Source organism: Diospyros lotus, chromosome 8 (genome assembly GCF_014633365.1).
Source record: "Diospyros lotus cultivar Yz01 chromosome 8, ASM1463336v1, whole genome shotgun sequence".
NCBI classification, from domain to species: domain Eukaryota; kingdom Viridiplantae; phylum Streptophyta; class Magnoliopsida; order Ericales; family Ebenaceae; genus Diospyros; species Diospyros lotus.
The window spans coordinates 794,159-820,864 of record NC_068345.1 but is presented as its reverse complement, the minus strand read 5'-3'; the positions used below and the strand labels follow the sequence as shown (position 1 = coordinate 820,864).

The 26,706-nt window shown below is 38.3% G+C and overlaps 2 protein-coding genes across 7 annotated transcripts in view; one reads left to right on the top strand and one right to left on the bottom strand.

Annotated features, from left to right (window-relative positions):
- The first annotated feature begins 3,701 nt into the window (after window positions 1-3,701).
- Window positions 3,702-10,195, top strand: LOC127807340 (probable LRR receptor-like serine/threonine-protein kinase At2g16250). The gene is made up of 4 exons (XM_052345079.1): window positions 3,702-5,873; window positions 7,624-7,752; window positions 9,091-9,113; window positions 9,308-10,195. Exons 1-4 carry the CDS (start codon window positions 3,919-3,921, stop codon window positions 9,958-9,960), a joined length of 2,760 nt encoding a protein of 919 aa, XP_052201039.1. The 5' UTR covers window positions 3,702-3,918; the 3' UTR covers window positions 9,961-10,195.
- Window positions 10,196-10,433: 238 nt separating this feature from the next.
- LOC127807341 (uncharacterized) overlaps window positions 10,434-26,706 on the bottom strand; it is a 31,916-nt gene continuing 15,643 nt past the window's right edge. For 3 of the 6 annotated variants that reach the window (XM_052345080.1, XM_052345083.1, XM_052345084.1), the window contains 4 exons: window positions 13,359-13,419; window positions 11,131-11,190; window positions 10,902-10,964; window positions 10,434-10,806 (listed from right to left, as the gene is read on the bottom strand). In XM_052345080.1, coding sequence (XP_052201040.1) covers window positions 10,645-10,806; window positions 10,902-10,964; window positions 11,131-11,190; window positions 13,359-13,419 — 346 coding nt within the window. In that variant the 3' untranslated portion in view covers window positions 10,434-10,644. Of the gene's footprint in view, window positions 10,807-10,901; window positions 10,965-11,130; window positions 11,242-13,358; window positions 13,420-19,198; window positions 20,673-26,706 lie in introns of those variants that run through there. The other 3 variants (XR_008024640.1, XR_008024639.1, XM_052345081.1) reach the window with 3 other exon arrangements.

Below are 26,706 nucleotides of genomic sequence, written 5' to 3'. Positions count from 1 at the left end.
GTTCCCACTTTACTCAATTAAGCTAAACACATGTGAGTTCGAACAATAAATTATCGAGTTCCTTTATGAATAAAAATATGATCATTTATAGATGAGGTATTTTTTTTTAATGAGTACTTATTTATATAATTATATTATTTAATAAAATCATAGATTTCAAAGTAAAATAAAGAGCTAAAAGTATATTAGAGATATATGTATTCTTGTTAACTACAAGCAAACGAGTTTTAATGAATTTTAAATTAATTATAAAAAGCTCATTTGTTAAAAATAAATGAGCTTGTTATATCTGATCCTATCGCTTTTAAAATTATTATTATTTTACATAATTTTTTCAATGTGACGATGCTCTTTTATAATTATCAAAATTATCCATACATATGAAAATGTTTATTGGATGGGACTTTCAACTTTTGTCTTTTCTTTAGCCTTTATTTTATGACCCCGTCATCTCTGGCCAGTCAACATTTTGTCGGAGCATTTCTTTGTCTTATAATAGAAAAAATATATAACTAATTATATAAGGAAGACTTGTTTGTTAAATTATTTTCAAAAGTCGTCTTTATTTCATTTTTAAATGGTAATATTGTTTTGAGGGAATTTATATATAATTTTGTATATATTTGTTTAGTATATTTGAGTCATGATTAATGATGGGATCATCAATTATGTCACGCCTATTCGTTAGAAAAAGTATGTTTTCTCTGTTTAATACACTTCTTCAATGAATATATGATACATAATTGATAACAGACATAACTTATAACATTACTCTAACGAAAAAGTCTAGAGAACTCGACGGACTTATCGATCGGATTATCGAAAATGGGCAAAAAGATAAATTTGCCCTTAGGCCTTGCTCTCTCTTTTCCCCTCCCATGAATTGCCTCACTCCTGTTCTTTCGTCTCCCTTCCTCTCCCATGGTCTTCACATCGCCTCGTCGATAATCACTGCATCGACTGTCGGCGAGACGAGGCGAGGCGACGGGCATGGGAGCGGAGAAGAAAGAGCAAAGGCAGGGGCGGAGGCAATGGCCCACTTTGTAAATTTGTAAAGTGTGAGGGGTCAAATTTGTCATTTTACCCCTATTCAATGAGGCACTCGGTAGAGTTGTCTGACCCTGTAAAACGACTCTTACTCTAACTAATAACTGAGACTATTTATTATATGCTTGCTTATAGGTTAAGTTTCAATAAATGTACTTTGTTTTTAAATAAATTCTATTATTTTTAATTTTAAAATAATTTTATTAGTTACTAAAATATTGAAAAACACAATTCATTTATCGTTTACCAAAAAAATTATTTTGGAATTGAAAATAAGGAAATGCTATGGCCACAAACAAGTATGATAAACAACACTTACCAACTCACGTGGCACATACAAATTTATAATATTTCTACTTAAAGTTAATAACTGTTCATGATAGTGAGTTAATTTATTATTTATCAAACTTGTATATAGGTATAACATTTCACTTAAAAATAATACATCTCATTTAAAAGCGAGATGTATTTATTGAAAAATAACTATAATCTTCGAGTTAAACGATGATTTAATTCATGAGCATATTGTTGGCGGTCTACGTTATTACTTGAGACTTAATCGGGTGTTTTCATCACAAATGTTGCCATTAACGCGAATGTATCTTATAACGTTTAGGAATATTTATACATTGATGATTTTCGGGCTTGTTATGTCTTCTCCAAATATTTTGTAGGTGAATAATCAGGTGTTGGTATCACCACAAATGTCAGTATTTACATTAAAAGTCTTAAAGTGCTTGGGGAGATTTGAGGTGCAGTCTTTTGAAGATGTTATTTGATGTCTATATACTGTTAATCGGATAAATATTTTTTATTTATTTGTTTTTATATTTGTTACCTTTTTTAGTTTTTTTGTTATGAGGTTCGGGATATGCCTTATCTTTAAACTATAGCCCCTTTGTGTTTTTGTTTCAATGAAATCTTTATTTACACAAAAAAAAAAAAAAAAAACTATAATATTTAAAATAGTTATTAGCATTATCCTTTGAAAAAGATATGCCAACTGGCTACTATAGTTGAGTAACATTTTTCAAACTTTTCGGTTGCCTAACTGCGAACTACAAATAGAAAGGAAAGGAAAAATAAGATAATTTTCCATTTCGAACGGAAGAAAAATCAAACCCATAAAATTGCAATTTCATCTGAATTCTTACCTTTTCATAAATCATAAGTTTCCAACCAAAAGAGAGACCTACAAATTATCTTTGTGGAATGAAAATATTATTTAAACATTAAGTTATGATATTTTTAATATGTAGTGGTAAAAAAAATATGAGCTCAAATAATAAAAAAAAAAAGGCACAAAAGCCTATTGAAAAAAGAAATCAATGAAAATAAGTTACAGCTGCAAAAAGTTATCGGATGATCTAGACATGTCAATTGAGTGACCAAAATCAAATGACTGAGACTAAGAGACAACCAAGTGACCTCACCCGAGAGCCTTTCACCATTCCAAGAGTTCATACGTCACTCGGCTATTACTATTTAGGAGACTTTTGCTGGTCTCTAATATCCTCACCTACAAATTCGAATGAAAGCTCAAAATATCTATTAAGGATTGTAATTCTCTCTTCACTTGTCAATCTTTTTTTTCTTATAAATAAGAGATTCTTCTAGCATATGTACATTCAGAATTCTATTTTTACTGTAATTCTACTTTATCTATATTCTGCACACTCATTCAAAAACTGAATTAATCATCAAATGGCTCACATAGAAGATTATCCGCCTCCTAACTAATGTCTTTTTTATAAGTCACTCGTGAGCTTTGAGGTTACTCATAGGCTACCCCAATTGAGATATTTTCTCACACAATCAAAAAAGAAATTATTATATCTTAATAATAATATAATAATATTTATATATAATAATATGTTATATTTTACTTCACATAAATATATAAATATTATTAAATCGATAATACCATCATTAATACTTTGAACATTATTCATTTTAAGAAACATTTCTCTGTCCTAAATTAATTTTCGCAGTTTTAACTCACTGAGTCATTAATGGCTTGGGTGACCGTACAAGTCCCCCATTATTGCCCCGTTTTCTTGCCCTTTCTGTCGCTTCATAATTATAAGATGATCGAAGTACTAATAAATCAATTTTTCCTTTAATTTTAAATAATAAAATATTACAAAATTAAAATATAATAAATTATTTTTTTGCCCTTTTCTTCTGTCTCCTCGTTGGTTTAAATTTAGATTTAGATGTAAAAATAAATAAATTATTTTGACAATAAGTTCACTGATCTAAATTTGGATGTCCCGACAAAGTTAGGTTTGGTCAAATTAGAGTATGAAAAGAAAGGAGGAAAAGGCTTTTTTTTTTTTTTTAATAAGTATTTTGTAAAATGAAAATAAAAATAAAAATAAAAAATAATTTTAATTTATCGATCTCAAGCATCATAATATTTTTAACCCGAATATTAATATTAATATTTGTGATAATAACACTTAATTATTTATTAAATTAAATGTTGAGAGAATCACAATTATCTTGTCATATCATCCCCCTTGAAATATTAATAGGCTTTTTGATATGATGTTGATATTTACAAGTAGGCTTATGAATTTTGCTGAAAAATTTATGATTTATGTGTGGTGGTAACGCACATAAAATATCGACATTATATATTCATAGAGAGAAGCATTAATTTTGCAGACACCCACTTTCAAAGAATAGGCTCGTATTAGACCAAGAACAATCAAAATTTGTTCTTGAATTGAAAGAGCGCAGCCTCAAGTGGGTGGAATGAGAGAAGGGTAATGGCATGGACGGTGGTATGATCAACAAAAGCAGTAATGGCAATGAGCCAAGAACAAGAAGCAACTGCTTAAAAAACTGCCATTCTTCATTTTCTCCATGTTCAGGCTACGTTTGCTGATCATGGAAGCCAACCCGGTTCTTCTCAAGGTAGCGACGATGGTACTCTTGCTTCTCAACTCGGTCTCGACTCAGGACGATGCACCACTGAGTTCCGAGGCCGACCAGTCGGCGTTGCTGGACCTCCGGTCGTCTCTGGGCCTGAGGGCCAAGGACTGGCCGAGAAAAGCCGACCCGTGCTCCAACTGGACCGGGGTTGAGTGCCGTTCCGGCCGTGTGGTCGGGATAAATGTGTCCGGTTTGAAGCGGACTCGCGCCGGCAGGGAAAACCCCCGGTTCGCCGTCGATGCTTTGGCCAACTTTAGTCGTCTAGCTAAGTTCAACGCGTCCGGGTTTTCGTTGCCGGGGCCGATGCCGGCGTGGTTTGGGCAGAGACTTAGTGCGCTCCAGGTGCTCGACCTTATGTCTTGCTCGTTAACTGGTTCAATTCCACCGTCGCTGGGAAGTTTGAGTGAATTGGAGGCCCTATATTTGTCTGATAACTTGCTTACTGGTGCAATACCTTCTGCGTTGGGAAATTTATCTTCTCTGAAGTTTCTTAACCTTTCGCGAAATTTGTTGACAGGAGCAGTTCCATCAGCCCTTTCAGCTCTTCAAAATCTTACCTTGCTTGATCTTTCTTCGAATTTCTTATCTGGGCCAATCCCATCTGGTCTTGGTTCACTTTCTGGTCTCCAGTTCTTGAATCTGCGCAACAATATCATGGCTGCTTCTGTTCCTGCTGAAATGGGTAAACTGTCTCAACTTATTGAACTTGATCTCGGGAACAATTATTTGTCCGGTTTTTTACCAGAAGAATTAGGAGGGTTGAGAAGTTTGAAGAAATTATCAGCTGGGAATAATAGTTTGGGAGGTTCATTGCCATATGTTTTGCTTCAGAATCTCACTCAGCTGAAGTACATAGATTTGAGTCGGAACGCTTTTGATGGCAATCTATCTTCTGTTCTGTGGTCAATGACTCAGTTGCATTTTCTTGATATCTCGGGCAATAATTTCACAGGTGTTTTGCCAAACATTACTGTGCCGTTTAATGCCACTGGTGCCCGTTTCAACCTTTCAAACAATCTGTTTTTTGGAACTCTGACTGATCTTGTGCTGAAGTTTCGTTCTATAGATCTGTCTAATAACTATTTTCAAGGCCCAGCTCCCAGTAGCGTGGGTAACAATGTTGTTATCACTGGAAACTGTTTAAGGAATTTGTCGAATCAGAAGAGTTTCCAGGATTGTTATTTGTTTTATGCTCAGAGAGGCCTAAGTTTTGATGATAATGTAGCCCCAGCACCTTCACCTAAATCTTCCTCAAGCAGCAATAAACGAGTGACATATATAGTGGTGGGACTGTTCGGTGGAATCGGTTTCATTATGCTTTTAGTATTAGTGCTGCTCGGCCTTCTGAAAACATGGGGCAAGGGAAGTGCAGATCAGAGGGCTGCTAGTGTGGGGCCCATTCCAGGTGGTGGCTCACCACCTTCCAAAGCTTCTATTAATTTGTCAGGTTTGGGTGAATCATTTACATCTGAGCAGATGCTCGAAGCCACAGGTGATTTTAGTGATACAAATCTTATGAAACTCGGCCACTCTGGGGACCTTTTCCGTGGAATATTGGAAGGCGGCTTCCCTGTGGTTATCAAGAGGGTTGATCTGCATTCCCTGAAGAAAGAATCTTACATGTTGGAGTTGGAATTTTTTAGCAAGGCTTCACATCCAAGGCTGGTCCCACTCTTAGGGCATTGCTTGGAGAATGAGAATGAGAAGTTCTTGGTTTACAAATATATGCCACATGGAGATTTGTCTAATTCATTGTACAAGCTTCCAAATTTGGAAGATGGTGGGCTACAGTCGTTGGACTGGATTACAAGATTGAAAATTGCAATAGGAGCTGCAGAAGCTTTATGTTATCTACACCACGAGTGTGACCCACCCATTGTTCATAGGTACTTCACCACTTGGCCTTTTCTCTGTTTTAATTATCGTGTTTCTGATGAAATACATTTACTTTATTATGAGTGATAGTTTGTCTCGTGGCTGTTGGATTCCCGTCACGCACACTACATTTAACTATCACTTTATAGTGCTGATTTTGTGCTTAATTAATTGGCAACTGTTTTTGCTATTTGCTGCTCTAACCACTTAATTAACAAGCAGATAATGAACGTTAGGCGTGCACAACTTCTATGAAATGTCTAATATGAGTTCAACTTTTCACTTGATTTCTGAATTGATGACTGGTTCTTCATTCTTATTAAACAGACAGCATGCTTGTGTGTGTCTGTGTGATGTAGCCATGTTTTAAGTTCACAATGGTGGGAATGGTCACTGTGTCGTCTTGACTGCCAAATGCCAATGTTAACTGGACACTAACAAACTCTAGAATCAGTAGTTTTACTTGAAGTATGCAGATGGAACATTTTATTGAAAATTGTTTCATTTAGTTGCAAAAAGCAAATAATGATGGACGCTAATGTTGATGGGGAAAAAACATACAGATTCCTGGTGGGTAACATACTTAAAGCTCAAATACTTTATAATAAAGTCTTAATTCAATAAAAGAAAATGGAATCAGGGATTGAACAAGCTGTGGCACCATGGAATGCGTCGTGGTGCAGCCTTAAGGTGTCTTGGGAAACTCATTGTTTGGTTTTGGAATAGTATAATCTTGGGAAACTGTGGCACCATGGAATGGGTCATGCTCCTTGATATTGTCATTTGGAGAAGGTTTAATTATCTTCATGCACTGCCATCTCATGAAAATTTTCCACAGAAAGATGGTATTGGAACTTTATTTCATCATTCCCTCTAGGGGCGGACTTATGTTAGGGTGCCCCTCTAGATTTTTGAAAATCCCTTCTAGTATATACTAAAAACAAAAAATTTAGGAATTTTACTAATATTGCCCCCTGATTTTTGAAACCCCTTCTGTATATAATAAAAACAAAAGAAGCTCAAAATATTACTATTATTGGCCCCCCAACTAAAATCAAAATCCTATAAGCTTAAGGGACTTGTACACCTAGGCATATTAAGAGACTATCTAAGGCATAATTATCCTAGTGTTGAAATCCCCCCCCCCCCCCCCCCCCCCCAACCTTCCATCCTATGTTTGCCATTGATTCCCTCACTAGAGGGATGCGTTAGGAAGGGCATCTGGTATAAATTTTTCTACATTATTCTTTTGAATGGATTTGTAATTTTGTATTGTCATTGTGACTTTTAGAAGTTAATTGATATTATAAATGTCATGCTACTGATCCTAACTTGGTTAGGATAAGGTGCAATTCATGATGGAGAAGTTCGAGTTGTGGAAACATCCTCTTTGCAAAGCAAGGGTAAGGCTGCATACAGAAACAACCTTCTCTTAACTCTTTCAAAGTGGGGAGCCTTGTGCATTGGCTGGGGATGCACTTTTGTAATAACTGGTTTTTCGTATGTCAAGTGCCGTGATGGCTGTATTTTGATTGAACCTTCAGTTTTCTTGTACATGAAAGTAACTTGCAGAGGTATATCTGTGAAGTGATGATTCTGAAACTTATTGCTTTTTACCTAATAACAGTGTATGGTCTCAGAGTCCAAGTTTTCTATCAGGGTATACGCCCTCCTTGTCAATAGTGTATAGAGTTGTCTTCATGCTATAAAATTTTGTGTCTACTGGCAAATAATTACTGTTATTTTTTTTACTTTTTGAAGAGATATCCAAGCAAGCAGTATCCTTCTTGATGATAAATATGAAGTGCGGCTTGGAAGCTTGAGTGAGGTGTGTGCTCAAGGAGGGGATACTGGCCAGAATGGGATCACAAGGTTTCTGTGGATGCCACAGTAAGTATTTATCAGTTCATAACCTTCTGGGGCATTTTGAAGCAATGCCGTTTCTTTTTCTAGGTATTTCTAATTTTGCATTCGATTTGAACTACAGGAGATGTTATCAGTTTACTATAATATGTTAAACTATTAGCTTTAGCATCGATGTCTCTCATACAGGACCAACTTTAATCTTTGCTTGCTTGCTCAAGTGCCATTACCACTCCTCTTTAGTCTTCTGCTTAAAGAAGAAAATATTACTTCTTCTTTTCCCTTATACGCTGAAAGCTTAATGAGCATGTGAAGCTGGCCATAAGTACCTCTCTTTAAATTATCCATCTTTAACTAAGGGGGTGATGCCAACTAGTTCAATTTAAACAATGCATGCAAGTAGAGGTGCATATTTGTCGGGGGACCAATAGGGGATGGATTAACAAGCAAAAGAGGGATCTAAACTGTCAAAAGAAGTAAAAACAACATAGGTAAGTCATTGTAACTGATAAACTATCAAGTGACATTACATGAGTGATAATACAACATGAGGTTTGGGGATTAATGGTGTCAAAGGAACCCCCAAAAAAAAATTTCTACCCTGTATTTCTTGTAAATAAGGCAGACCAGGTCCTCACAATTCAGGAAATCACTTTATACTTGATTAGCAAGCCAGTGGAACCTGTCATACCCAGATATCATGTATGATGATATTTATGGTGAGAAATTTTTTGGCCCTTCAATGTACACATTTTTGAAAGAAAATATGTTTTGGCACATAGAATTAAGGGGTGTTGAATGTGGAAGTTGGAAAAATTTATCTGTAACTTTGCTCAAGGGTTTACGAAATCAGGGTACTTTGTATTACAAAACTATGTTAGAGTAGCAGAAGAATGATTAAAATCTATACAAAACATGTAAAATACCATATATGGAAAGTATTGAAATGGACCACAATAACCTCATTAGTATAATACAACTAGGAAACAGCATACCCAAATTTGATAAGACGTATCCACCCACCCATTATAGTTTTTCTTTTTCTGCCTCCTCCCCCCCCCCCCCCCCCCCCCAAAAAAAAAAGGGGTGGAGAACTTGTGTAGTTACAGTGAGGCAGAAACTAATTCTCTTTCATTATCCACCACCACCACTGCACATGCATGTGCTGCCCCTGTTTTAGGAGCTTATATTTATGTGGAAATAGATTATGACATTTGGCCGTGTAAGACTAAAGATAGTACATTTAGATTGTGGTTTTACTGAGACTGCTTATAGTATTATTGCTTTCAATGAAATTGATGTTCCCTCTGCATTTTTCAAATATTGTTCAGCATTTTAACTCACTTTGTTTTTAATGATCTGCAGGACCTCGGAACAAGGCCCTTCTGGTAAGTGCAGTTCTGAACTTTTGTACTCCTGTCAAAGTGAATGATGATTAGCTGTTTCTAGGGCAGAGATGATATGGTGTTTATGTTCCTAGGAAGTAAAAAAGAAAAGGTCTAATGTGTGACGTCTTTTAGGTCTTACCACTAACACCAATCCATTGTTTTGCTTACAAATTAATTGTCTTGGAAATTGACAGGCTCATCTTCAGCTACATGTGCTTATGATGTCTACTGTTTCGGAAAAGTCTTGCTTCAGCTTGTAACTGGTAAACTCGGGATCAGCAAGTCAGACGATGTCAGTACGAAGGAATGGTTGGACAAAAATCTACCATACATCAGTATAAATGAGAAGGAAATGGTGGCCAAGATTGTTGACCTATCCCTGATTGTGGATGAGGATTTACTTGAAGAAGTATGGGCCACGGCAATAGTGGCCAAACACTGCCTTCATCCCAAGCCTTCAAGACGTCCTCAAATGAGGCATATCCTCAGAGCACTCGAAAACCCCTTGAGAGTGGTAAGAGAAGAAAGCTACAACTCTGCAATAAGAACAACTTCATCAAGGAGGTCCTGGAGCGCTGCTTTCTTTGGCAGTTGGAACCACAGTTCATCGGATAGTGGCAATGGTCATGCTGGCCAGGCAAACCGGGAGGGTCTAAGCCTAAGCGGCTTAAAACAGCCCGGCAGAGCAGGAGCAGGTTCACATTCACAGGGAAGCGGAATCTATGAACTCTCCTCTTCACACAAAAGATCATCGAGTGAGATTTTCCCTGAACCAGCTGATATGCAAGATCTAGAAAGGCAGGTTCAGAACCAGGCGGGCAGAGGGTCGAAGAACATTGTGTTCTGATTTGTGATCCATTCATTCGATGAAGTGTTGCATTGGTTGCAAATGACCCTTTAAAATGGAAGGATGTGGGAAGGCCTGGATTTGAAGAAAAATAAGCTTCTACATGAGGGTGAGGGCAAGAGAGCCCTTAAGGAGGATTCTTTTATTAGTTTTAGCCATAGATTTTCTCCGCACGGTCATTGTTGTTGCAATCATAGTGTTCCACAAGAAGTGTAAATTGTAAAAGAATTGGCTCTCTCTGATCTAATCACATTTATAATTTATTAAAAAGTTGGGAACAATTTGATCTTAAAACTTTTAGTTTTAAAACCCAACACTCCACAAATGCCAGGGCTTCATTTGGCTACTAGATGCAAGACCAATTTACTGAGAAAATAGTTGCTTTTAATTGACTTGAACCAGACATACTGCATCAGTTGGCAGCCATTCTAAATCCTCCTATGTTTTATATTTGAATCAAACATGGCCCAAGAGGGAAGAATTCACAGCTAAGCTATCCACATTTGAAACAAATGTTGCAGGAAACATTTACAGTGCCACATGTCACTTCGCAACACATAAAAATCCATCTACGACAACAAGACTAAGCAAGCAAGAACACAGATGAACAAGGCAAAATGAGAAACTTGATTGAAAGCTCCGGTTCCATGCTTTCCAAGAAGCCAAGCAATTAATGATGTTTCCTCAAGTTGCATGACTCATCTTGTTGGATTGAAGATCTTGCCACATGTCAAGGATGTCAAACTCATGGGGCATGAAGTCCTCGCTTGGTCTATAGTACTTGTCCGGGGAATAGAGGCCGAGGTTGCTCACCTGGCTAGTATAGAGGCAGGCAAATCTTTCCACCTATGTAATTTGCAGAAAAAAAGTTACCCACCATATATGGTGTTGGATAGGCCATCTAATACTGAATCACCATAAAGCAAGACATCTCAATTGACCTGATGTGCAAAGCGGGAATTCTGATAGCCAGTCTTCATGAGTTGTCCCCAAACATTATGAAACTGAAACAATTACAAGAAACATGTCAGCTGTTCATTGAATAGGTGAAAATCTCTTAAGAAATGAACTAAAAAAATCATCAAAAATGGTCGGTATAAAAATTTTAAAGACTGACTTCCAGCTGAAAATAATTAGTTTCCAGTTTGAGAGCCCTTGTCAAATGCATACCTTTTGGTGAAATTGCCGCAGAGCTTGTTGATGACTAAGACGAACCTCCTCTCTTTTAGACTACCAAAAAAAAGAACCATCAAGAAAAGTGTAGTCACTGATATCTGCATGCTTTACTCAACGCAAAACACTCACTACAGTTATAAGCTGATCACAAAATTTGGTGCGCATTGAACTGAACGCTTACCAAAAACAAACAAATAAAGCAGCAGGTTCAAATAAGGTACTGCTAACTAGCTAGAGTTGATAAAGATTTGGGTACACCAAATTTGATGAGGGATGCTATTCTGAAAATATGCCAAGCTGAAAAAGATGCATCCTCTTGACAGTATTCACAGAACTGGGACATCCCATAAAAAACATATACTCTTCCATGAATGCGGGACATGCAAGAAGATAATAAGTACTAAGCAATTACTGTTGTTAGATCTGTTCAATTTGACCCTGCTATATTTATGATTTATAAACACCTTTAGTGGTAGAGGTTATGACATTAGGTAGGCTTAATTATAAAGAAACTTATATGCCTTCAGGGTTTTTGTCTTAGGGGTTCCATAGAGGATACAAATACATCATACATAGCAATCCTTAATCTAAATAGGTGGGGTTGTCTACATGAATTCCAGCTTATTAATAATTTTTATCTATGGTCACTGGTCATATGTTTGATCAGGCCTTTATATAATTCAAATCATACCTAAGAATTCCCCAAAAAACATTCTTGGTCTTTCCCTACCTCTTCCACTAAAAACATCTTCCATTTCATCTATACAACCCTCCATTGATCTTTCTCTCACATAACCAAACCATCTTGATCATTTATTACACATCTTATTGTTAATAAGAGCCACTCCAACCTTATTATGAATAACCTCATTTTTAGTTCCATCTTGTTTTGTATTGTTGCACATTGATAGCAACATCTCCATAACATGTCGATGCTTTACTAGCCCATATCTACATCATACAACAAAGTTGGTTTTATAGCCTATCCTGTAAAATTTCTTTTTCGCTTAAGAAAATTTTACTATCACATAAAAACAGCATATCCACTTTTTCTATTTTAATCACCTTGCCTTAATTCTATAAGTAACATTCTTATTAATCTCTCCATATCTTTAGGTGATCGATCCAATATATTTGAACTGATCTTTTCTTGGGAAGTTTTAATCATCAAGTCTCATCATAGCATCATCCATATTTATATTTTTTCTAAATTTACGTTCCATATATTTAATTTTCAATTTGATTAACTTGAAATCATTAGATTCCAAAGTGTTCCTCTATATCTCGAGTTTAGTACTCACATCTTCTTTGTTTCATCTACCAAGACAATGCCATCTACAAATAGAATACACCAACCAAGGTACCTCTACTTAGATGTGTTTAGTGGGTTTATCCATTACTAGAACAAAGACATAAAGGGCTTAATGCAAATCCCTGACGTAATCCAATTATAATTGGAAAATCCCTAGTATCTTATCTACATGTTTCTACTCCATGACACAAACATTTAATGTCATGTATATAAACAATTCAAGCCCCTCCGTTCTCTAAGACCATCCATAAAACCTTTCTTTGGATTTTTGTCACAAGCTTTTCCTATATCTATATACAACATATGTGCATATCCTTTGGTTTATCTCCAAATATTTCCATTAGACACCTTAACAAGTATATAGCTTCTATTGTTCACCTACTATACATGAAACCAAATTGATTTTCAAACAAATTAGTTTCCTTTCTTAACCTTTGATAAAAGCATACAAATTGGCCAGATTAATGGAAGGTGAAATAAGCTTTCTAAAAATAAAATAAAATTGAATATTTGAAGAAATTTATGATCTCTCAGAACCCTTACTCCTTTATTTCCTTGTTGCTCATCTCTTTATCTTCTCTACTATCTTGTTCTTTTTAACTATATGTCTCTTTCTCTAAACCATGCCTCTCTCATCATTATCCACCTCCCTTTGCATACTTCAGTCACTCTAGTCTTCTTTCTCAATTTTCTATCCTATCATCTCTTTCCTCAACAATAAAATTGTTACCCATCACATATTAGACAACAGTAACCAAATGATCATGCTAAATCGAGCATGTTTCCATCTAATTCATTCCAAAATAGAAAAATATGTAATAAGAAGAAGTTTCCACCATGGGTTTTGGGTGTCAAAACAACATGATTCCATCTATACCAAATAATAATCAACAAAGAAACACAGACCAACCTCCAACTGCGCAAGCTCAAATGATAGCCCTTGCTTCTCCCCACCATCAAGTCCTTCAAACCTAAACCAAGAAATGGAACCTTTAATTACAATAATAAATGGACTATATTGAGATAACAACATTTAGAAAAAAACACAAGCCAAACAGAAATACATAACATTTCTCGAAAACAATAACCAATATATCAGAAATTGTTGGAATATCAAATCAAAAAATTTGAATACGAATAAGACCAAGAGATAAGGTTGGTTGGAGATAAATTTGAATACAGATGAGACCAAGAGATAAGGTTGGTTGGAGATAAGGGAAGATTCAAATAATTAAACTGATAAAGAGGTAAGTTCTTAAGAAATAGGAGACATTTGATTTCAAGTGATGAGTCCAGCTTTAGTGATAAAATTTATCCTTTAAAGATATTCAATTTTCCTGTGTTTTAGGAGATCTTGTAGAGGAATTCTTGTATATATATGCCATTAGTATACTCAATAAAATTATTGAAGCAGTTTTCCATTTCATTAAGATTTTTTTCTTCCTCTCTAATCAAGCATTCTTCCAACATTGCTTCAATCAGCTGTTTTTTCACTTTTGTTCATGGTATCAGAGCCAGCAATTCTTCTGGCTGACTCCTTCCCTTCCGATTATCTCATCTAAACTTACCCATCCCTGCGCTCATGGCAGATAATACATCTTTCACTGATAATCCTTCTGCCACCTCTTTGATTCCCGATGCTCCATCTCAATCTATGCCTTCCATCACTTCAAACCTTGATTTCCATTCCCTTCAAAATACCCAACACAAATTGAACGGGACAAATTTCTGAGAATGGTTCCAATTAGTCTTGTTGGTAAAGAAGGGTAAAGGAAAAGTAGGTTAACTTGATGGATCTCTTCCCATGCCTCCTAAAACAGCACCTAACTCCTTAACCTAGGAGGCTGGGAATTCTATTGTAATAGCTTGACTCATAAATTCCATGGAACCAAAAATGGGAAGGACTTACCTATTCTACAAAACTGCAAAGGACATTTGGACAGCAATGCAAGAAATCTATTCAAATCTCGAAAACACCTCACAATGCTTTGAGATTCGATAAGCCATCAAGACTACTCAACAAGGTAATATGTCAGTGACTGAATATTACAATGTTCTAACAGCATTATGGCAAAAAATGAATCTATTCTATGACATAAGCTGGCACTGTTCTAAAGATAGTGCCATATATGTCAAAATGCTTGAAAAGGAAAGAAAAACAACAAACAACAACATATCCAGCATTTATCCCACTATGTGAGGTCGGCTACATGAATTCTAGACTTCCAAGTATTTCTGTCTTTTGTCATATCTCATTTAGGCCCATACACTTCATATCAAGCTTTAGTGTCTCTCCTAAAGTCTTCTTGGATTTGCCTCTACCTCTTTTTTTGACTAATTATTTCATTTCATCAACTCTCCTCATAGGAGCGTCTCTTGGTCTCCTTCTCACATGACCAAACCATCTTAGTCTAGCCTCTCTCATCTTCTTCTCGATTGGCACTACTCCTATTTTATTACGAATAACCTCATTTCTAATTTTATCTTTTCTTGTATGACCGCACATCCATCTTAGCATCCTCATCTCCGCTACGCTCGTCTTTTGCTCATGCTGGTATTTGACTGCCCAACATTCTGAGCCATATAACAAGACTGATCTTATAGCTGTCCTATAGAATTTTCCTTTTAGTTTTAATGATATTTTACCATCACATAACACCCCCGATGCATTTTCCATTTTAGCCAACCTGCCTTAATTCTATGCGTGACATCCTCGTGAATTTCTCTATCTTTTTGAATCACTGATCCCAAATATCGAAAATGGTATTTTCTTTGTAAGATTTGGTCTTCCAATTTTATTACAACATCCTCCACTCTTACATTCTTACTAAATTTACATTCCATATATTCTGTTTTCCTTCTACTTAATTTAAATCCCTTAGATTCTAGATTGTTTCTCCACAACTCAAGCTTAGTGTTCACTCCCTCTTTTATTTCATTCACCAACACTATGTCATCTGCAAATAGCAAACACCATGACACTTCTGTCTGAATGTGTTTAGTGAGTTCATCCATTACTAAAGCAAATGAGTATGGACTTAGTGCAGAACCTTGGTGCAGTCCCATTGTAATTTTAAACAGTTTAGTATCCCCTCCGCATATTCTGACCATTGTCTCTGCACCGTGATACATGTCCTTAAGGGCTTGTATATAAGCTATTCAGACTCATTTCTTCTCTAAAACTCTCCATAATACTTCTCTAGGGATCCTATCATAAGCCTTTTCTAGATCTATAAACACCATATGCAGGTCCTTCTGCTGATCTCGATACCTTTCCATTAGGCGCCTCAATAGGTATATAACTTCCATTGTTGATCTACCAAGCATGAAACCAAACTGATTTTTCGAGACATCTGTTTCTTTTCTGAGCCTCTGCTCTATTACTCTCTCCCAAAATTTCATGGTACAGCTCATTAACTTAATTCCTCTGTAATTTTCACAGTTTTGAACATCTCCTTTGTTCTAGTATATGGGAACCAAAGTACTCTTTCCTCCACTCATCTGCCATCTTTTTTTATTTAAGGGTCGCGTTAAATAATTTTGTTAGCCAAGAGATGCCCTCTTGTCCCATGCATTTTCATGCTTCTATTGGTATATTATCCGGTTCCACCGTCTTATCATTTTTCATCTTTTTTAATGCTTGCTTTATTTCATTTGAACTTATGCGTCGATAAAATGTATAGCTCACGTTCCCTTCGAAGTTATTAAGATGTCCCAACCTAACTCTTGTGTCCTCACCATCATTGAATAATTTTGTGAAATACTCCTTCTATCTCTCCTTAATTGCTCCCTCATTCACTAATACATTTTGATTTTCATCTTTTATGCATTTCACTTGATTTAGATCCCTTATTTTTCTTTCTCTTGCTTTAGCTAATTTATATATATCCATTTCTCCATCTTTTGTATCAAGTCGTTTTTATAAATTCTTATATGATTTTGACCTTGCTTCACTAACAGCTCTTTTTGCTGCCTTTTTTACTTCTTTATAATTTTTTAGGTTTTCTTCATTGTTGCACTGATATACAGCCTTATAGCAAGTTTTCTTATTTCTAATTTTCAATTGTACCTTTTCATTGCACCACCAAGACTTCTTAAGGTTTGGGGCTCTACTATTTGTCTCTCCAAGTACTACATTTGTCGTGCTTCTCAGGACAGTAGCCATTTCCCTTCACATTTGATTTGCCTGTCCTTCTCCATTCCATTCCCTTCTACCCCTTAATTTTTCTTTGAAGATTAATTGTTTCTCCCCTTTTAAATCCCACCACCTAATTCTTGGATTTTGTTTTATGTGATTTTTTCTCTTCCAATTTCTTACTTGGACGTCAAGTACTAAAAGTTTATGTTGAGCAGTCAAACACTCCCCCGGTATCACCTTACAATCCCTACAACATAATCGATCCTCTTGTCTCATGAGGAAGTAATCTATTTAGGTACTTGATGTGACATTTTTATATGTGATTAAGCGTTCGTCCCATTTTTTTAATATAATATTGGTTATAATGAGCTCATATGCTATGGCAAAATCTAAAATAGACTTACCCTCATTATTGATTTTTTGCATGAACGCAACAAGGACTTGGATGAAGTTTGTGGCCGACTCCTAGGTTCTAAACATTTTCCCTCCATTCATGAGGCCTTTGCTGAAATTAGAACAAAGGAAAGTCGCAAGAAGGTGATGCTTAATAACTCATCTCCGGATATAGGTATTCAAAACTATGCTTTGGTAGTTCATTAGAATAGTCCATTCCATCAGAAAAATCAAAAGAATAAAGACAAAAATCTATGGTGCGATTACTACAACAAACCTAATCACACTAGGGAGACTTGTTGGAAACTACACAGAAAACCTACAAATTGGAAATCAAAGAATCAAAATGACCAACCTTGATTGGAAATGTTGAAGGAAAAAATGGTCTCTATTTTTTGTCTAGTCCCATTCATTACAAATCTTTAAATTTAGTTCATGTGCCTCATTGTGATATTATGTTATGACACAAGCGATTAGGTCATCCTAGTTTTGTACCCTAGATTATTTGGTAATAAAGACATTGTTTCTTTCAATTGTGAACAATGTGTTCTTGCCAAACAATCTTGTAATTCTCATCCTCCTCGCACTCATAAACCTTCTGTTAGATGTATACAAAGGAACAGTTTGTATATTTCTCAAGAGTACAACATAAGCATATATATACATACTGTTAGATGTATAAAATATACTGATTGTATTTACTCAAGAGAACATTACAAGAATATATATATGTGTGCATTTACTTAAAAGATAATACTCTAATACCCCCATACTTATCATATTTAACACTCCCCCTCAAGCTGGAGCATATATATTGAGCATGCCCAGCTTGGTACAAATATAATTCACACGAGACCCTCTAAGAGACTTGGTAAGTAAATCAGCCAGTTGATCTTTGGAACCCACATATGTTGTAACTATATCCCCAGAGAGCACCTTTTCTCTAACAAAATGGCAATCAATTTCAATATGCTTAGTTCTTTCATGAAACACAGGATTAGAAGCAATATGCATGGCAGCCTGGTTGTCACAGATCAATTGCATAGACTTAACCTGTGTAATCCCTAACTCCTCAATTAATTGCTTCAACCACACTAGCTCACATGTTGTTACGGCCATTGCCCTGTATTCAACTTCTGCACTGGATTTAGCGACAACAGTTTGCTTTTTACTTTTCCAAGAGACTAGGTTTCCACCCACAAATACACAGTATCCAGATGTGGATCTCCTGTCACTAGGTGATCCTGCCCAATCAGCATCCGTATATCCCACAATCTGACTGTGCCCATGATTTTGATACAATACACCCTGACCAGGAGTAGCCTTAATATACCGAAGAATACGTATCACTGCATCCCAGTGACTATCACAAGGTGAATCCAAGAACTGACTTACCACACTCACAGCAAATGAAATATCAGGACGAGTGACTGTGAGGTAATTAAGTTTCCCAACTAGTTGACGGTAGCGCCCAAGATCAGAAAGGGGCTCCCCCTGTCTCGGTAACAGCTTTATATTTGAATCCATAGGGGTATTTATAGGCTTACATCCAAGCAATCCTGTCTCCTCTAGCATATCCAAGGCATAATTCCTTTGAGAAATATAGATGCCTTGCTTTGATCGAGTTACCTCAATACCCAAAAAATATCTCAAAGGACCCAGATCCTTAGTCTGAAACTGTTGGTGAAGATGTGCCTTCAATTCAGTGATACCAACATCATCATCCCCTGTAAGTACTATATCATCAACATACACCACTAGAAGAATGTGGCGGCCAGACTAGGAACGATAAAAAACAGAATGATCAGCTTCACTCCGACTTAACCCAAACTCAAGAACAGCTGAACTAAATCGACCAAACCAAGCTCGAGGAGACTATTTTAAACCGTGTAAAGATTTTTGAAGGCGACACACCAACCCAAGCTCCCCCTAAGCAACAAATCCAGGAGGTTGCTCCATATACACCTCCTCCTGTAAATCGCCATGGAGAAAGGCATTTTTGATGTCCAGTTGATGAAGGGGCCAGTGAAACATAGCAGCAAGGGACAAGAAAAGGCGAACAGAGGAGATCTTAGCAACAGGAGAAAATGTATCGCCATAATCAAAACCAAAAACCTGAGTGTATCCTTTGGCAACAAGATAAGCCTTAAGACGATCAATCCGGCCATCAGGGCCAACTTTAACAGTGTAAACCCAGCGACAACCAATAGTAGACTTACCCTTGGGAAGAGGTACCAAGTCCCAAGTCCCGGTAGAATGTAAAGCAGACATTTCTTCGACCATAGCAGCCCGCCACCCTAGATGGGAAAGAGCTTCGGGAACAGATTTAGGAGGTGAAACAGAAGATAAAGAAGAAATAAAAGCAGAATATCCAGGGGACAAATTATCATAGCTAACAAAATGGGAAATAGGATGGCGAGTACCTTTACGAAGAGCAATAGGCAAGTCAAGATCAAGAGTCGAAGGCGACGAACCGAAGGAGGAAGAACGAACTGGTACAGGGGATGAGTCTGGAGACGGCTCCCGCGGACTAACGACAACTGTCGGTGCTGGTTGGGCCACGAGTTGTGGACGCCGTTGATAGACCTGAAGATCGGTGCGATCAAGGTGAGAGGTAAAGGATGGTGGAGAGGGTGAAGACATTGGAGCTGGAGATGATGTTAGGTCAAGAAAAGGGATAGGCAAAGGTAACCCAACAGACACAGAATCGGAGATCGCAGATGAATAAGGGAAATAAGGAGATGACTCAAAGAAGGTAACATCCGCTGAAATAAAATATCAAGTTAATTGAGGAGAGTAGCAACGATACCCCTTTTGAAGGCGAGAATAACCCAGAAAAACACATTTGACGGAACGAGCGGATAACTTATCACGACCTGGAGCAAGATGGTGAACAAAGCACGTACTCCCAAAGATACGAGGAGGAAGAGAATATAAGTCAACTCGAGGAAAAAGAATGGAATGAGGAATCTGGTCATTAAGAACAGAAGATGGCATGCGGTTAATTAAGTAACATGCAGTTAAAACAGCATCGCTCCAGTATTGAAGTGGAACATGCATATGAAGGAGAAGAGTACGGGCTGTCTCAATTAAATGACGATTCTTGCGTTCAGCTACCCCATTTTGTTGTGGGGTTCTAGGACACAAAGTCTGGTGAAGAATCCCATTGGATGCCATATAAGATTTAAATGGGAGAGACAAATATTCAAGAGCATTATCACTACGAAGAACACAGATAGGCAAATTAAACTGTGTTCTAATTTCAGCACAAAATGTAGTGAAGACTGAAAATAGCTCTGAACGCGTTTTCATTAAATATAACCATGTAATCCGAGAGAAATCATCAATAAATGTTACAAAATAACGAAAATCGTCTTGTGAACTGACACGATTGGGACCCCATACATCTGAATGGACTACTGAAAAAGAAGAATTAGCACGTTTATTGACTCTACTCGGGAAATAACTACGACTATGTTTCCCAAGTTAACAAGACTCACACTCTAAGGAAGAAATACTAGAGAGACTGGGAACCATCTTCTTAAGATTGGGAAGAGATGGGTGCCCCAACCGACAATGGACTTGTAGTGGGGAAGTTGTCGTCGTGCACACCACTAAAGAAGCAAGGAGAGACAGATAGTAGAGACCGTGAGACTCAAGCCCCGTGCCAATCGTCCGTCCAGTCCTCCGATCCTGCACAATAACAGAATCAGACGAAAAGGTTATAAATCAATTAAGACTGCGAGTGAGTTGACTGACAGAGAGCAAATTAAAGGTACATTGTGGTAAATGTAAAACAGATGATAATGGTAAAGTAGGAAGAGGTAATGCAGTACCAATACCCGTGACTGAGGCTTGAGAGCCATCAGCCAATGTAATAGGAGGTAGAGACTGCGAAGTTTGAACATGAGATAGGAGAGAACGATTACCAGACATGTGATTGGTGGCACCGGAGTCGAAGATCCATGGGCCAAGGGAAGATGAAGACTTAGTAAAGCAGGCAGTAGGGTTACCAGTGTCAGCAGAGAATGTGACAAGTGAAGTAGCCTGTTGTGCTGCCCGAAACTGAAGAAACTGAGTATACTCCCCCTCGGAGATAGTCACTGGGTGTGATAGATGCTTGACAAGCGCCCACAATCATGTTAGCAGTTTTGGCTGCGTGAGGTGGACGACCATGTAGGCGATAACAAGTCTCTCTAGTGTGACCAAGACAATTACAATAGGAACAATGGGGCCGAGGACGACCACCACCCTGATGACCACGATCAGTCACGGGTGTGGACATGGTGGAGCGGCTTGTGGATGAAGATGAAGCCATGACGCGGAAGAGCAGATCTGGGTGCACAAAAATAGCAGATTTGGAGCAATGTCAGATCTGGGCGCACAAAAGTAGCAGATCTGGAGCAGATTGGATTATAGGACCAAAGAGAAGGAAGGACAGATCTGGAGCAATGTCAGATCTGGGCGCACAGAAACTGAAGCTGTCACCGGAGTTGAAGAGGATGGCCGACCGGATCTGGGCAGGCGCGGCGGTAGCGAGGGCGAGCTCTGGGCGAGCCGGAAGAGGATGGCCGGATCTGGACAGGCGCGGCGACGGCGGGGTCTGGGGGCGACCGGAAAATGGCCGGATCTGGAGAAGGAGAGCCGCGATAGCCGGATCTGGAGAAGAGCCGCGATGGCCGCGAAACCAGCGAAGCCAGTGGCCGATGAAGGAACCGGCGGTGATGGCGACGGCGGGCGAAGCGACCGGCGGTGATGGCGTCAGTTGACAGCGACCGCAGTAGCGGCTAGGGTTAGGGTTTGGGTTCTGATACCATGTTAGATGTATAAATATACTGATTGTATTTACTCAAGAGAACATTACAAGAATATATATATGTGTGCATTTACTTAAAGATAAATACTCTAATACCCCTATACTTATCATATTTAACACTTACATTTACTTAAAGATAAATACACTAATACCTCCTTATTTATCTTATTTAACACTCCCCCTCAAGATGGAGCATATATATTGAGCATGCCCAGCTTGGTACAAATATAATTCACACAAGACCCTCTAAGCGACTTGGTGAGTAAATTAGCCAGTTGATCATTGGAACCCACATATGTTGTAACTACATCCCCAGAGAGCACATTTTCTCTAACAAAATGGCAATCAATTTCAATATGTTTGGTTCTCTCATGAAACACAAGGTTAGAAGCAATATGCATTGCAGTCTGGTTGTCACAAACCAATTGCATAGGCTTAACCTGCATAACTCCTAACTTCTCAATTAATTGTTTCAACCACACTAGCTCACATGTTGTTATAGCCATTGCCCTGTATTCAGCCTCTGCACTGGATCTGGCAACAACAGTTTGCTTCTTACTTTTCCAAGAGACTAGGTTTCTACCCACAAAAACACAGTATCCAAATGTGGATCTCCTGTCACTAGGTGATCCTGCCCAATCAGCATCCGTATATCCCATAATCTGATTGTGCCCATGATTTTGATACAATATACCCCGACCAGGGGTAGCCTTAATATATCGAAGAATACGGATCACTGCATCCCAGTGACTGTCACAAGGTGAATCCAAGAACTGAATTACCATACTTACAGCAAATGAAATATCAAGACGAGTGACTGTGAGGTAATTAAGTTTCCCAACTAATCGACGGTAGCACCCATGATCAGAAAGAGGCTCCCCCTGTCTAGATAACAACTTGATATTTGACTGACAGAGAGCAAATTAAAGGTACATTGTGGTAAATGTAAGACAAATGATAATGGTAAAGTAGGAAGAGGTAATGCGGTACCAATACCCGTGACTGAGGCTTGAGAGCCATCAGCTAGTGTAACAGGAGGTAGAGACTGCAAAGTTTGAACATGAGATAGGAGAGAACGATTACCAGACATGTGATTAGTGGCACCGGAGTCGAAGATCCATGGGCTAAGAGAAGATGAAGACTTAGTAAAGCAGGCAGTAGGGTTACCAGTGTCAGCAAAGGATGTGACAGGTGAAGTAGCCTGTTGTGCTGCCCGGAACTGAAGAAACTGAGCATACTCCCACCCGGAGATAGTCACTGGTGAGGAATCATTGGGTATGATAGATGCCTGACCCTCTGAAACGCCCACAACCATGTTAGCAGTACTGACTGCATGAGGTGGACGTCCATGTAGGCGATAACAAGTCTCTCTAGTATGACCAAGGCAATTACAATAGGAGCACTGGGGCCGTGGACGACCACCACCCTGACGACCACCACGACCAGTCGGGGTCGTAACTAGGGCGGAGTGATCTCCAGGAACGGACATGCCACGATCAACAATAATAGAGAAGGCTCTAAGTAGTCTGGCAAATACCTCTGTCAGAGGAGGAAGAGAGGCACTGCCGAGGATCTGTGTCTTAATTGAGTCAAGCTCTGGTCGAATTCCATGAAGACAGAGGATAGAAAACATTTGATCGCGTTGTTGTTGTTGTTTCTTGATATCGGTATCAAATGGCATCAACTCGTTAAAGTCAGTAATAGCAGCTTGAAACTTACCCAAATATGTGGTCATATCCAAATCAGTCTATCGTAAATTGAACAAAGCACTAATCACATCATAAATACGAGTGATGTCACTAGTATACAACTCACGAGCCCGAATCCATAGGGCACTACACTCCCGAAGAGGTCGAAATATCGGCATTAAGGTCGGCTCAATGGTCTGCCACAATAAACTCAATAACTGGGCATCCACTCTCCGCCAAAGAGGTTGATCCCCCTCAGAAACAGTTGAAATAGTCTTCGATAAATAATCCTCAAGGCCATGACCAAGAAACCAAATTTCAACTGCACATGGCCAAGCAGGATAATTATGTCCGCTCAATTTCTCCGTTGTAATAACCGGTGTGCCCGAAAAATGGGGAATGGTCACCGGTGTGGACATGGTGGAGTGGCTTGTGGATGAAGAGTGAGCTGGAAATGAATCCATGATGCAGAAAGAACAGCAGATCTGGAGCAGATTTGATTACACAACCAAAGAGAGGGAAGACAGATCTGGAGCAATGGCAGATCTGGAGCAGATTGGGTTACACGACCAAGGAGAAGAAAGAACAGATCTGGAGCAATACTAGATCTGGAGCACAAAAGCTGAAGCTGTCACTGGAGTTCGCCTGAGGATGGCCGGATCTGGACAGGCACGGCGAAGGCGACAGAGAGATGACCGGGACAGAAGCGACAACAGTGAGGGTGAGCTCGGGCGTGGGCGACAGTGAGGGCGAGCTCGGGCGCGGGCGACAGGCGACAGTGAGGGCGAGCTCGGGCGCGAGCGTGGGCGTGGCAACGGTGAGGACGCAGGAGCGGCGACGACGATGGAGAAGGCAAGATCTGGGCGCGGCCGGACTGGATCTGGAGAAGAGGAGCTGCAATCTGGAGAAGAAGAGACGCGATAGCTGAATAACCAACAGCCGACGAAGAGACCCGCGGTGATGACGATGACGGGCGAAGCAACCGGCGGTGATGGCGTCGGCTGACGGCGACGGCTAGGGTTAGGTTAGGGTTTGGGCTCTGATACCATGTTAGATGTATACAAAGGAACAGTTTGTATATTTCTCAAGAGTACAACATAAGCATATATATACATACATTTACTTAAAGATAAATACACTAATACCCCCTTACTTATTTTATTTAACACCTTCCATACCCTTTCATCTCATTTATACTGATATTTGGGGACCAACCCGAGTTCCAACCTTAACTGGTACTTACTAGTTTATTACTTTTATTGATGATTATTTAAGAGAGTGTTGGGTTTATCTATGAAAGAGAAATCTGAAGCCAGTGCAATTTTTATTCGATTTCATAAACATGTACAAAATATGTTTTAGTCCTCTATTCATATACTTAAACCAGATAATGGGAGGGAATACTTTGGCACAGATTACACAAAATACCTTTTTGATCATGGTATTTTTCATCAAAGCTCTTGCCCTTACATCTCCCAGCAAAATGTGATAGCTAAAAGAAAAAATAGGCACCTCCTTGAAGTTGCTAGATCCATTATGTTCTCTAGCAATGTTCCTAACTCCTTTTAGGGGGAAGCTATGTTAACTGTTGCATACCTAATTAACATGCTTCCTTCTAAAACCCTTAAATTCAAAACTCCTTTGAGTTTTTGCTGAAAACCTTTCCTAACATCCATATTCTTAACTCTCTTACCCCAAGGGTCTTTGGCTGCACTACTTTTGTTCATATTCCATCTATACATCCGAGTAAACTAGATAACAAAAGTCGAAAATTTATTTTTGTTGGCTATTCTCTAACACAACAAGGATACAAGTGTTATTCTCCTACAACCAAACCATTCTATGTGTAATGTGATGTTTTCTTCCTTGAACACCAACCCTACTTCTCTTCAGGGGGAGATATCTATAGAAGAGAAGCAGTGGGACTCATCTCTATCTCTTCCTATTGTTCTGTCTCCCATTGTTTCTACAAATCCTTCTCCATTGAAAAAGACGAATGTCCCTAAACATATTCCAGAATTATGTGCAAAGGGAGCAAAAAACTCCATTGATATGCCTCAACCCTCTAATCAACCCCTTAAAGTCTATTCAAGGAGATCTAAAACTTCTTCTCAAATCCAATCATTTGAGCTAAATGCAAGTTCTAACCTAGAAGAAAAAAGAATTGAGGATAATCTAGACGTACCTATTGCTATAAGAAAGGGAGTGAGGTCTTGCACCTAACATCCCATCTCAAACTATCATACTTATGCGAAGATATCTCCAAAGTATATGGCATTCACTGCTTCAGTTGATGAGGTAAAAGTTCCTACAAATATACAGCAGGCTTTGAAAAATCCTAAGTGGAAAGAGGTTGTATTAGAGGAAATGAACGCCTTGGTTGACAATCAAACTTGGGACATTGTTGAGCTACCCAAAGACAAGAAAATAGTGAACTACAAGTGGATATTTATAATAAAATATAATATTGATGGAAAAATTGACAGGTATAAGGCATGGTTGGTTGCACAAGGCTTTACTCAAACATATGGAATAGATTATGAAGAGACTTTTGTCCCTGTAGCTAAATTGAATTCCATTAGAGTATTACTGTCTATGGTTGCAAATCTAGATTGGGAACTTCACCAATTAGATATAAAGAATGGCTTCTTGAAAGGAAGTATGGAAGAAGAAGTTTTCACGCGAATACCTCCTGGTTTTGAATCATTTGAAAATCAAAGTAAGGTATGCAAACTAAAGAAAGCTCTTTATGGTGTAAAGCAATCGCTCAGGGCATGGTTTACAAAATTTAGTGCAACTATGAAGAAACTTGGCTATCAACAAGGGCAGGCTAATCACACTGTGTTTATCAAGCAAACTAAAAATGGAAAATCTATTCTAATCGTGTATGTGGATGACATGATTCTTACAAGTGATGATGTTGCAAGGATTCAACAACTAAAAGAGTGTCTACAAGCTAAGTTTCAAGTGAAAGACCTTGGAACACTTAAATACTTCCTTGGCATGGAAGTGTAAGGAGTAAAAAAGGTATTTTCATTACTTAGAGGAAATATACTCTAGATCTTCTCGCTAAAATAGGAAAAATATACTCTAGATCTTCTCGCTAAAATAGGAAAAATAGGTTGCAGACCTGCTAGTACTCATTTGGAATAGAATTGGAAATCAAGGAGCACAAAGGCTTGAATATCCTATGAATAAGGCAAGATACCAAAGACTGTAGGAA